Raw genomic sequence first — 13,774 nt, 5'->3', positions numbered from 1 at the left:
TATATTATTTAATCCTATTTTATAGTGCATCAGCTTTTTTGATAACAGTTAATTGGGAAATGTGATTTTAAAAGAAATAATAAACATTCTGTGTTCACTGAATATGTTTGGTTAGACCTTTTAAGATGCAAAGACTAATATGCTGTTGGTCTTCTTTTTATCTTCTCAGATGCGTTTACGGGATAGGAAAGACTCTCCTCAGTTGCTCATGGATGCTAAACACATCTTTCCTGTCACCTTTCCCTTTAACCCATCCTCCCTCGCACTAGAAACAATCCAGATCCCAGCCAGCCTGGGCCTGGGATTCATTGCACGGGTCTGAAAGTGATGTCCAGGCAAACGTGGACAGTGCATCTTTTGCCTGGAGTAAGAACCCATTATTTCCAGTGAGCTACTGAAAGTAACAGGTTTGAAGAGGAAGTACTGATTTCTGTCTCAAACAAGAGGCTGTTAACTGGAAACCCCCCTGGAATACTTCCGTCATCACCTGGAAAGAAAGATCGGCTCCTGTGTGCTATGCTGCCTTTATAGCAACACCCATCCTTGATCAGCTAGGTATCCTGAGTTTACAAACAGGTGAGTGAGTGAAGAAGGAAAGGAGAGAAAGAAGGAAGGAAAGGAAAGAAGGTAGAAAAAAAATGTCTTTAGCTGCCAGCATTTATTTCAAATCCTCAGTACTGCACTCACATGGTATGAAAAGCATAAATTCCAGATAAGAGCTGTTGGTCAGAAGACATCAACGAAGAACCTCCTCTGCACTGAACAGAAGACTTGAAAGAAAACTTGCCACTGAACACATATCTCACCAGGTTAGCAATCAGCTGTGTGGATACCACCAGACTGGATGAAAGAAATAAACTGGCAGTATGAAAAGTAATTTGTCAAATAGTTTCCTTATTTGTGTCACTATGATATAGAGATATTAAAAGAGTGTTGGTTTGCTATAGAGCATAGATGTCCATTGGTACTGTAGTTTACTGAGCATTTCAAATTGCTGCTACATGCTGTCTTCTTAGAATGTAAGCGATATTCTTATTAGATGCTGTAACAATAAGCTTCTCTTTTACCAACTGTTTACAGTTCCATCAGATAACAGTTTTAACTGGATTATATGCAAATGGTCTGCAGATTCATCTGCATAAGTAACAGGCACTGGATGTCATGTATTATTATGACAAAATGCTTGACACTTAGGAGTAGGATCGGGCAGGGTGGCGATTGCTGACGTTGGTACTGATCCCGGATGCATTACCTTGATGTGCTCACTTGTTTTCCCTGGCTGGATATTGCATCAGGCTGCAGTGTTTGTGAAGTGACTTTAGTTACCAGATCTGATTCCTGCCCTGTACACTTTCAGTCTGGACAGGGTTTTTTTTCTGAATTTATTAAGGATTGATCTCGGTCACTGTCAAGAAAGAATTGTCAGAATATTCATTATTCAGGTCTTAAAACTTTGATTATCTTATGAATTATGCAAAAGAAGGTATATAATAGGTATTTAGTTATGATTCAGGTTTTTTTAGGCTTTGCAACTTCTATAAATGTCCTCAAATACCACTAGATACTTTAAAGAGCATCATATTAGAAATACTTTAAGAAGATATAAGTATAAGAAAATTGTTGAATTTTATAGAGGATTTGGTTCAATAAGACCCAGATTCCATAAGTTTTCATTTGAAATTCTAATTAAACCTATTCTCCATTTTTTCTAGAAGTCTTATACAGTAAATCCTTCACGTTGTACAAAAACAAATTCTTAGCATTCATTAGAAACTCTGGTTCCCAAATACAAGCATAGATTTATATAATTTAACTGCTACATGGTCTATAAAAATGACATATCTTATTAAAATATGTGCAATATTATTTATGGAAGTCAAAACAGTTTCACATCAGTGGCAGAGGTGGTTATTAAATGATGAATACTGTCTACAAACTTGTTTGGACCTCAGTTTCCGTGTTTATAAAATAAAAGGGTTGGATAACTGATTCTTAAGGTCCATTCCACCTCCAGAATTCTCTCTGAGTGCTTGGCTCATAGAGAAAGGAGCTGTGGTTGCTCAGTAAGTCCTTCCTCTGGAGGGAGGATATGTGTATAGTGCCTGTAATTCATTTAACAAAGCATAAATCACAAGTTCTTAAATGTACATGATTTATGAACATGCTTCTAGAAAGCCCTATTCTGTATGTGTTACTTGAAAGTGAATTCATTTAAATAATTTTTATTTTATCATGTACTGCTTTATTCCATTTGAATACATTTGTTTGTTTGCAACATCAACCAAAAACACTAAGTCAATCAGATTCTCAGTTTTTCCTGGTTGTCAAGGTGGTTTTTAGTGAACACTTAACTCTTACCTCCATTTGGCTGGTACCGAGTGTGTCCCAGTCTACCGGGATAGGTGGGACATGGGTGGGGCAAGTGCTAAGAATAGGCAGTCCTGGTGTAGGTGGTGCTCTTGGGCCCTCTGCCTGGCTTAGTCCCCTGTGGAAAGACCCCCACGCTTCAGCACCTCGTCAGGTATTCAAGATCATGTGGCAGCTCCCACTGCCATTCCAGCTCTTGTCCTGAAGTGTGTCTGTTCTGAGCCTCGCTCTCTGTCCTGTCTGCTTTCTTTCTACTGTGCAGTGCTGGAGCTGCTCTTGCACGCCTGGGTGAGAGCCCCGTGGCCACCATGGGATTTCTCCTGCTCCGGTGATGGGAGCGCGAAGTTTCTGCTACTGCAGGCCCCACCTTCCTGCAAGCCCCAGATGGGGACCTGAATTAACTTCTCCTGGTGACCTGAGGATTTTGAGTCATTATGATAATCAATACCTTACAACCAGGGATTCCCGGCCTCCCCCAACCCCCCAGACCCGAAAAATGACCCTGTGTACTACTTTCTTGAGGATGCAACAAGATTCTGTTGACAATAGCTATCCTTTGGCCAGTCAGGGAATTGCACACTCTCCTGTCATCCACACTTTCTCACCCAGCTTCACATCCCCCTCTAGCAGCCTCTCCTTGGCCTGATTCTCCCTTTCCTTTCCCTTACCCTCCTCCTGTCTGTCCCGTCCCCTGCTGACTCTCCTGTTGCTGTGTGTTGAAGGCAGGCGGACAGAGTCAGTCCTTGGTTGACCCTGTTGGCCTTCCTAGTGGCCAGTTTTTGCACAAGTTCTTGTTGCTCACCCTTCTCTGCAGCAGTTCTGTAATGCTATCATGAACTGGCTTTTTCTTAGTTGCTCTGTGACACACAACAGGAATTCAGAGGAAGAGATATTGGAAGCCACAGTGGTTCTGGGTCTCACTAGCCCCTTCCCAGTGCCCTCCCCCACCATAAGCTCGGACTGTCTCACCCTTGGGGTGCAGAGCTGAAACCTTAGGAGCAGTGTCACTTTCTACAGCCTTTCAGGCTTTGCTCTGCCTGAGAGTCGCTCTAAGAGTGGGGAAGATGAACATGGCACAAAATCCAAAAGGCAGTTTCATGATTCCTCTGGAGTTTTGAAAATTCCCCACATACTTGACACTTTTTTCATCAAAAACATTTTCCAAAGGCAACTGATAGCAAATTTAGAAATCTGTGTTACTTTTGGTGGTTTGTCTTATAATTTTTTCCCTTCAGTTCTTTCATTCAGTAGAGAGTTGGCTCTTTCTGGGTAAGTAATATGTGTAATATAGATGGAATCTGTTGCTAATACAGTGGAGCGGACTGCAAAAGTATGTTATTAGGATTTAATGCAGAGATTGTGGATGAGAAATTACTTTCCTGATAACCCCAAGAATAAGGGCACCTGCCACTGTCCTGAAAAGTCCTCACAACTGTTCTCTTCTCTCTCTGCTCACTCTCTCCATCTCTCCCCAAAGCCACCAGTTCGTAGTTAGGCCACATAATCATGGAGCCTCTGGGCAGTGTTGACTGCTTGGCAGGAAATAAACAGGCTAGTGTGTGTGGCTCACCCAGCTCTTCTTCAGCTCTTCCTCTGTGGACCTCACGCCCTCCTCCCAGCAGCAGGGGCAGTAGGCAGGGTGCCCCTCTGCTCATTAGCTGATGGGAACTTGAGATGAACCTGCCTGAGGTTCCACAGTCCTTGGCCCTCTGGCAAACCTGCTGTCCCAAGGATGGCAGTGGCAGCGTGGGCAGACACCAGGCAAGGACTACTAAAAAGTCATGAGGTTACATCCTTCCCGTCCTGCTACCCAGGGGTGCCCCAGGCCTGCGAGGGTACCCTTTTCCCTAGTCAGAGTTGGCAGCTGGCATTGGAGTAAGTGATGAGTACGAGGGTGTTTGTCATCCCAACAAGACCAAACGCCCGGTGCCAGCTGATTTGCCTGTTTGTCCTAATTCCCCACCATAACTAGACTTGGCTTTGTCATGAATCAGTGCTACCACAGGAGGGGCAGCAGTCTGCATTTAAGGATTCATTAATAGCAGGCTTCCTGGGCCAAAGAGACAGGAAGCAATGAAATCTGCTCCCAGTGAAGAGGAAGGTCACTCGCCCTCCACCCCAACCCCCGGCACTCAGCGGCCCTCCTGGAGCCAGAGGTAAGCGCGGGGGGCCTGCAGAGACCCTACAGGTGCAGGCTGCCCAACCTAGTTTAGGTCCTTAGCACAGAGAAGCCCAGGCCCTGGGGCACTTCAGAGGGCTGTCCACCGGGCAGGCCAGGTACAAACTCGTTTGTGTTTGGACACTACAGTGTGTGCATGCTACAGGTATCCACTTTGGAGCTAGGAGGTATGCTGTTTGCATGCGTGTTAGAGGCTCTGTGTGTTGCCATGGCCTCTGTTCATGGATAAGTGCATTGTAATGTGTTCTCAGGCTGTGCTGTGAGGGCCGCCTTAACCCTCGCTCCCTTCCCCTCTAGAGCTGCCTTAAGTTCTCCAGAACGTCTCCTCTGTGAGGGATATCTTGCCTGGAGAGGATAGCATGCCAATTTTCTAAGGTTCTGTGAGGGTTTGGGTTGGGTGTGGCCTCCAACCCCTAATTCCCTTCTGCCCTTCCTGCATGCCCTTCCCCTACTGTTACTTTCTCCGTCCTTGCCTTTCTGGTGTTTCCAAACAGGGCTTAGAACTAGGGGCAACAGCAATCTCAGAACCAAGGAAAAGTCAGTTTCAAGAATGTTCCTGAGTAATTGGGACTGTCATAAGTAAGTGATGAGTAGAATACACGGCAGAATACAGAGACCAGCTAAATTCTTGGGAATACTTGAATATCTTGTTTCCCACTAACCCTTTCTTAATACAGGTAAAGGAGACAATGCTAAAACTTCTTGGACATTCCATAAAAAATAAATTTTAAGAGCCCTGTACTATAAAAGATTGAATGAAAACAGGAATGAGTGCTGTAAATTCTAACCCAATTTATTATCCTAAATTAAATCAACCTGGAATTACAGTAAATTTCTCAATAGATCAGGAACTGAAGTGTACTATGTAAAATATCTTTCAAAATGCATTTTTATACATTTTTTATTTTATAATTTGGTCTTAAAATTTTTATTGGTTTAATGGACATTATTAAATTCTTAAAATGGCTAGCATCTCCTTAGTACCATAATATTGCTTGAAACACTTGGAAGAAACTGTTTGGGTTTTCCTAAGTTGAGGTTGGTATATACAATTCAGTAGTTGGCAGTCAGTACATTTTCATGCATTTCTCAGAGTGAGTAGTTTCAAATATCTTATTATTATCATGTGGTATAACATTTTAGCCTCATTTCAGGCTCTCTAAATCACTTGAGCCATTATTTTTTTCCAACAAATGGTGAATTTTTCCTTTAAATGTGGATATGTATGTTGTAATTTATGATTCATAGTTATGTATTTTTGTGGGATCCTGGAGTAACATTGACTCTGTTATGTTCTTGGGAAATTTAAACTGCTCTAACAGTGTTACACAGAAAATGAGCTCATGACATTTAACATAGTCTAATTATTAACTTTATTTATTAATTTACTATGAAATGAACATGGCTTTTGTCTATAATGAAATTGAATGTTGCAGTTTTAAAATATTTTCCTCATTAATCTGGAGAATTCTTTGATATGCATCGAAAATAGTGATATAGTTAACCTTTGAAATGTTTTTAGGTGAAATACTCATCCATTAAAAGGAAGCAGAAGTACTGAGAAGTGAAAGGCATTGTCAACTCTAGTTTTAACTTAGCCCATTCCAGCATATCTCACAGGAAATCTGAAAAAAATAATTCACCTCATATCAACAAAAACCTGAAACCTGGGTTTTCACTGGATATCATCTAGTGCTAATATGAAAGCCAAAATAATATCAGAATGACATTTGTGCTCTAAATTTGTAGTTGTCTGATGTTGTACTTAGTAGGTGTGTGTCATTAATGCTGTATTCTCCTAGCTATCATAGAAAATTGTTCAAATAAAGATATGGATGTAAAAGGGTTTTGCCATTGTCTTATAAATAAATTCACTACACATTTTACAACGCAAGTTGTTTTTCTGAAGACTGGTAAAAGTAAATGTAACTTCCTCATGAGAGTATTCTTAAGAATCTTGGAAATTTGAAAGTTGGCAAATGCCTTCTATACTGCAACACATAGTGGCGTATATGATACAGATGAGAACTGACAAATAGACACACACATCCCACACACACCTTAATGCCTTCTCCTGGTGGGGAGAGAGGGGAACAGGAACTGTGTGTGGCCCTGGGATTATGCCACTATACTTAGCAGGGTGAGCCTGCTGGGTTCCAGGAGGACTTCATCCATCAGCATGAGTACACAGAGAAGTGAGTAAGCAAGATATCACACAGTTGAAGAATTCTGAAATAACACTTAACACCCTGGAAATGGACCTGGGAACCTATGTGGTTTGTCCAGCAGTTTGTTAATATGATGTATCAAATTGATTGATTTTCAAATGTTGGACCATCCCTGCATACCAGGAATAAATCCCACTTGGTCTGGGTGAATGATCTTTCTCATGTGTTGTTGGATTCAATTGCCTAGAATTTTATTGAGGATTTTTGCATTTATGTTCACCAGGAAAATTCATCTGTTGTTCTCTTTCAATGTTGTTTCTTTTTCAGGCTTAGGAATTAAGGTGATGTTGGCTTCATAGAAAGAATTTGGGAGGATTCAATTGAATAACTTGAGAAGAATTGGAGTTGGTTCTGCTTTAAATGTCAAGTAGAATTCAGCAGTGAAGCCATCCAGTCCTGGGCTTTTCTTTTTTGGGAGGGTCTTTATTATTGATTCAATTTCCATCTTTTAAATGGGCCTGTTTAGGTTTTCTGTGTCTTCATGGCTCAATTTAGGTAGTTTGTATGTGTCCAGGAATCTCTCTATTTCCTCTAGTTATCCCAGTTTGTTGGCATACAGCTCTTTGTAATAATTTCTGATGATTCTTTTTCTTTCTGTGGTATCTGTTATTACATTTCCCTTTCATCTCTAATTTTATTGATTTGGATCTTTTCTCTTCATTTTTTGGTTAGTTGTGTGAATGGTGTATCAATTTTGTTTATTTTTTTAAAAAAATCAGCTCTTAGTTTTGCTGATCTTTTGTATTTCTTGTTTCAATTTTTGTTGATTTCTTCTCTAATTTTAATTATTTCTTTTCTCCTACTAGTTTTGAGTTTGGTTTGCTGTTGTTTTTCTAGATCCTTTAGATGCATTGATAGATCCTTTATTTGGTGTCTTTCCAGTTTCTTGATGTAGGCATCTATTGCTAAAAACTTTCCTCTTAATACTGCTTTGACTGTATCCTATAAGTTTTGATATGTTGTATTGTGTCTTCATTTGTTTCCAGAAATTTTTTGATTTCTCTTTTGATTCCTTCTATGACCCACTGTTCATTCAGGAGCATGTTGTTCATTCTCCATGTGTTTGCATATGTTCTAAAGATTCCTGAGTTGTCGATTTTCAGCTTCATTACTTTGTGGTCTGAGAAGATGCATGGTATGATTTGTATTTTTTGGATTTTCTGAGACTTGCTTTATGACCTAACATGTGGTGAATCCTAGAGAAAGTTCCATGTACTGGTGAGAAGAATGTGTGTTCTGCAACTAGGATAAAAAGTTCTGTAGATATCTGTTAGTTCCATTTGGTCTATATTGTGAATTAACTCTGCTGTTTCCTTGCGTATTTTCTGTCTGGTTGATCTGTCCATTGCTGAATTATTTTGTCTGGTTGATCTGTCCATTGCTGAAAGTGGGGTATTGAAATGCCACATTACAATTGTATTTGAGTCTATGTCTCCCCTTAAGTCCCTTAACATTTCTTTTACATAGCCAGGTGCCCTGTAATTAGATGCATATATGTTCATAATAGTGACATATTCCTGTTAAATTGATTCCTTAATCATTACATAGTGCCCTTCTTTGTCTCTTTTAACAGTTTTTGTGTTAAAGTCTATCTTTTCTGATATTAAAATGGCTACACCAGCTCTTTTTTGGTTTCTGCTGGCATGGAATATTTTTTTTTATCCTTTCTCTTTCAGTTTGCATGCATCTTTCTTGATGAAATGTGTTTCTTGCAGGCAGAAAATAGATGAGTTTTATTTTTTAATGCATTCAGCCTGTCTCTCTTAACTGGAGAGTTGAGGCCATTTACATTCAAAGTGACTATTGATAAGTAACTGCCATTTTTCCATAAATATTGCTATTTTTTGCTTTGGATTTCCTTTGTACTTTCACTGGGAGATTTTCTTCCTTCTTTTGTAGTGATGAACATGTTTCTGTGCTGCTGTGTGCAGCACATTCTTAAGCATAAGCATATTCTGCAGAGCTGGATGGGTTGTGACCAATTCCCTTAATTTCTGTTTGTCACCTTCATTCATAAATGAGAGCTTTTCAGGGTATAGTATTCAGGGTTGATAATTCTTTTCTCTTAAGACTTAGAATATATCTCACCATTCTCTCCTAGCCTGTAGAGTTTCTGATGAGAAGTCTGCTATGAGTCTAATGGGAGATTCTCTGAGCGTAATCTGGCATTTCTCTAGTGCACGTTATAGAATCTTTTCTTTATGTTTTACTGTGGAGAGTTTGACTACATTGTGTCATGGTGAAGATCTTTTCTGGTCAAGTCTATTAGGAATTCTATGTGCTTCCTGTACTTAGATGTCCCTTTCTTTCTCTGAACTGGGGAAATTTTCTGTTATTATTTCACTAAAAAGGCCTTCTAATCCTTTCTCTCTTTCCACGCCTTCAGGAACTCCTAGAACCCATATGTTGGGTCATCTGATAGTATCCTATAGATTCCCAACAGTGTTTCTTAGTTTTCCAGTTTCCTCTTCTTGTGTTTGGTCTGACTGTATAATTCCCCATGCTTTGTCTTCTAAGTTGGATATTCTTTCTTCTGCTTTACTGATTCTGTTGTTAAGGCTTTCCACCCTATTTTTTATTCTATTGAATTCTTCATTTTCAAGATTCATTTTTTTATTTTTTTATTTATTTTTTGACAGGCAGAGTTAGAAACAGAGAGAAAGGTCTTCCTTTTCCATTGGTTCACTCCCCAAATGGCTACTATGGCCGGCACGCTGCGCCGATCCAAAGCCAGGAGCCAGGTGCTTCCTCCCAGTCTCCCATGTGGGTTCAGGGCCGAAGCACTTGGGCCATCCTCCAGTGCCTTCCCGGGCCACAGCAGAGAGATGGCCTGGAAGAGGAGCAACCAGGACAGAATCCGGCACTCTGACCGGGACTAGAACCCGGGGTGCTGGTGCTGCAGGCAGAGGATTAGCCTAGTGAGCCACAGTGCCTGCCAAGATTTCATTTTGATTTCTCTTTAAGATCTCAATTTCATGTACGGATTTCATTAGTTTCATGCAATGGCTTCTGATTACTTCTCAGTAATCCTATGATCAATTTTTTAAAATTCCATTTCTGGTATTTCTTCAATCTCATCATCTTCACGATCTAGTATTTAAGTGTTATGTTCTTTTGGGGATGTCATGTTATCTTCCTTATTCTTGTTTCTTGGTTCATTTGTTATTTGGCATTTGTGGAAATACTAGTTGGTTTCTTTGGTTTTTTGCTGTGGTGGCTTGTATCTTTGTACTATTCCTCTGTGGATTAGTGGAGTGCCTGCTTTCAGTGAATACCTAGAGACATGTGGTCAGTGTGACCAGGGAGCTCTGTTCAGTTCTCCAGGGTGAAGGGTGTGTCTGAGGTGATGTGTGTCTGTGGCATGGTAAATCTCTCTCTCTTTTTTATTAGAGGGGACATTTGTTCTTGTTTATTGGTGTAGACTCAGCTGAGCTCCTTTCCTCAAAAGAAAACAGTGCCTGGGCACTATATTATTCATCCACTCTGCCACAAGGACCACACAAAGGATCTGTGTAGTCCTCAGCATAAGCTCAGATTCCCCAGCAATGTCCCTCACCAGGCAACCAGGGAGCCCTGAGTGTATGGAGCCTCCCACAGTGAGTACCAAAAGTTCTGACCACACCCTGAGCCCTCCCACACAGCCTCAGTGTTTTCACAGTCCTAGCACATAAGCTTCCCATAGCCACAAGCACCCACCCCCTGTCTGTTCTCCCCACCAGATTCAGGAGTCTCCACTTGGCTGGTTGCTGGGTGCAGACACGGGCTGGTACAGCTGTTATGTATGTCCAAAATGGTGCCTGATCTCTGTCAGCTTGTTATGGGACGCAGCTACAGCGTGATAAGGAGAGAGAAACGTGCACCTCCCCCTTTATTTTTTCTCCTCTAGTTTGGCAGGTACACTATCCCCCATGGGGCTCCAAGCTGGATTCCCTCTAGGCTCTTCCTGCAGCTTTTTCACCAGTGGCTTGGGCTGCTGCAGTCTGGTCTCACCTCACTCTCCAACAATGGTACAGAGTCTCTTGGCTGCTGGGGTCCTGAGTTGTGCATGTCTTTAACCTCCACATAGGTGTGGGGAGCAACTGGGAGCAACTCGGACTAGACTAAGTTACTGGAATTAAGACTTATTCTATGCATCTGCTTTCCCACAATATGGCGCTGAGAAGGGAAACAGCTTCTACACAGCTGCCTCCAGTTCAACCAATAAACTGTAGGACTTGCTCCTGATTGGAGGAGAGCAGCGTACTCGGCGTGTGGGCAGCCGAGTTAGGATTGGCGGAGGAGGACTATAAAGGAGGAGAGAGACGGCATGCACCAGGAACATCTAAGGGGAACATCTGAGGGAACACCTGTGCAGCCCCCGAGAGAGCCGGCCGGCGGTGTGTCGCTCCCCCGCGGAAGTGGGGAATGTGGCAGGGGGAACCGCCCTTCCACGGAAGTGGAAGGGTCGGTAGCCAACCCAGGAAGAACCAGCAGCAAACCCGGGGAGGGCCGAGCAAACAAAAGAACAGCGCAGGGTCCTGTGTCATTCCTCCACGAAGACAGGGAGCGACATAATGGTGCCGTGACTCGGATATGAAGCCTAGGCAGGGTTTAGTGTCGTTCCTCCACGAAGAGGGGGAGCGACATAATGGTGCCGTGACTCGGATAGGAAACCTAAGAGGGAAAAAACGGGAAGAAGTGGGAAATTACCGGAGAGAGAGACTAGCAAACAGCCTAGGGAAAAGCCGGACAGAAAAGGTGCCGGAAGAAGCTATTGAAAGCCTAGGCATAGACTCAGATACGGACTACGGGGGGAAGCTGGGAGAAATCTCTAAGGTCGAAAGTGAAAGTGAAAGCTAGAACAAACAGACTCGGATACAGACTGTGGGGAGAAGCCAGGAGAAATGAGGGAGGAATATTGTTGGAAGAAAACTTAGGGAAACATACCAGGTAGAGAAAAATGTTAGGGAAATTGAAGCCGCGAGTGCAGGCCGAGGCAGAAACGTAAGCCAGTTTGGAATTCTTTAAGTCAGCCCGGGGAGCAAAAGGCGAAAATCTGGAACCAGAGGCAGAGACGTGGGCCGCCAGGTTGGAATCCGTCAGATTAGCCCAGGGAGCAAAGGACGGGAAGCCAGACCGAAAGGCGCAGACGTGTGAGCTAGGCTGAATTCGCCAGGTTAGCCCGGGGAACTTAGATTGAATGCTAGTGGCGGAAACGTGAGCTGGGGCTGTGTGACTCGCGGAGGCTGCCGCGCGCAGAGAGAGCGTGCGGGGCACAAGTAGATAGGGAACGCTGGGCTAGTGTGAGACCGCAGAGTGCGCGCGCGAAGCCAAGCCACGCAAACCCGGGAAGCCGCGCAGATGGGAGAAGCGCGGGCTGAAGCGGCTCAGAGCCGGGAAGCCGCCGAGAAGCAGCCTCGGGGTGGGCGCCGGGAAGCCGCAGGGATAAGAGAAACAGAAGTTTAGAAGTAAAATGAGAGAAATAGGAATGCTGGTAGATAGAAGTAAAATGGGAGAGATAGGAATGCCCGGAGATAGAGAAATAGAGAAAGGTAAGGCCTCCCCTCAACATGGCAATGAGAGAGCTTGGATTCGGTCTGCCTGATTAGGGAGGTGGTGAGCACCTGCGGGCGGCTAGCGGCTTATGCGCTGCAGGTCACCGAAGACAGGCACGAATTAACATCAATAAGTCTCCCCACAATACCGCAATGAGAAGGCTTGGATTCGGTCTGCCTGATTAGTAAGGCGGTAAGCACCAGCAGGCAGCTCGACCAGAGTATGAGCTGCAGGTCACCGAAGATAGGCACGAATCGACACCAATAAGTCTCCCCACAATACGGCAATGAGAAGGCTTGGGTTCGGTTTGCCTGATAGGACTTGTAAGCACCTGCAGGCAGTTCTAGCAGAGTAGAGCATGCGCTGCAGGGCACCGAACACAGGCACGCATCAGCGCCTAAAAACCTCCTCACAACATGGTGAAGAGAGGACCCGGATTCGGTTTGCCTGATTGATAGGACTTGTAAGAACCTGTGGGCAACTCTAGCAAGCAGAGCAGAGTGTGTGCCGCGGGGCACCAAAGACAGGCGCGTATCAACGCCAAAAATAAAAAGAAAGGGGGATCTGTGGGGAGCAACTGGGAGCAACTCGGACTAGACTAAGTTACTGGAATTAAGACTTATTCTATGCATCTGCTTTCCCACAATATGGCGCTGAGAAGGGAAACAGCTTCTACACAGCTGCCTCCAGTTCAACCAATAAACTGTAGGACTTGCTCCTGATTGGAGGAGAGCAGCGTACTCGGCGTGTGGGCAGCCGAGTTAGGATTGGCGGAGGAGGACTATAAAGGAGGAGAGAGATGGCATGCACCAGGAACATCTAAGGGGAACATCTGAGGGAACACCTGTGCAGCCCCCGAGAGAGCCGGCCGGCGGTGTGTCGCTCCCCCGCGGAAGTGGGGAATGTGGCAGGGGGAACCGCCCTTCCACGGAGGTGGAAGGGTCGGTAGCCAACCCGGGAAGAACCAGCAGCCAACCCGGGGAGGGCCGAGCAGACAAAAGAACAGCGCAGGGTCCTGTGTCATTCCTCCACGAAGACAGGGAGCGACATAATGGTGCCGTGACTCAGATATGAAGCCTAGGCAGGGTTTAGTGTCGTTCCTCCACGAAGAGGGGGAGCGACACATAGGTCCACTGTATCCCTCCAATTTGCAAAGTTTCCTCTGCTGATTTTTCCCTAATTCTTCCCTGAGACTGCACTCTTTCCACTTTTTTTAAACTATCTTCTAGACTACAGAAGCAAACCCCCTCCCTATTCAGTTTCCCAGGTGGGTGTTTTTGTTTGTTTGTTTGTTTGTTTACAGGCAGAGTGGATAGTGAGAGAGAGAGACAGAGAGAAAGGTCTTCCTTTGCCGTTGGTTCACCCTCCAATGGCCGGTGCACTGCGGCCAGCGCACCGCGCTGATCCAATGGCAGGAGCCAGGTGCTTATCCTGGTCTCCCATGGGGTGCAGGGCCCAAGCACTT

The 13,774-nt window shown here is 43.9% G+C and overlaps 1 protein-coding gene across 5 annotated transcripts in view; it reads left to right on the top strand.

Annotated features, from left to right (window-relative positions):
• MYO5A (myosin VA) overlaps window positions 1-6,432 on the top strand; it is a 213,266-nt gene extending 206,834 nt beyond the window's left edge. For all 5 annotated transcript variants that reach the window (XM_008268991.5, XM_051822368.3, XM_008268989.5 and 2 more), the window contains one exon: window positions 170-6,432. In XM_008268991.5, the coding sequence (XP_008267213.4) occupies window positions 170-322 (153 nt within the window). In that variant the 3' untranslated portion in view covers window positions 323-6,432. The remainder of the gene's footprint in view (window positions 1-169) is intronic.
• Window positions 6,433-13,774: the final 7,342 nt, after the last annotated feature.

The sequence above is a fragment of the Oryctolagus cuniculus genome, chromosome 12, assembly GCF_051225735.1.
Source record: "Oryctolagus cuniculus isolate XC-2025 breed Fujian yellow rabbit chromosome 12, ASM5122573v1, whole genome shotgun sequence".
NCBI lineage: Eukaryota > Metazoa > Chordata > Mammalia > Lagomorpha > Leporidae > Oryctolagus > Oryctolagus cuniculus.
This window is presented reverse-complemented; position numbering and strand designations above follow the sequence as displayed.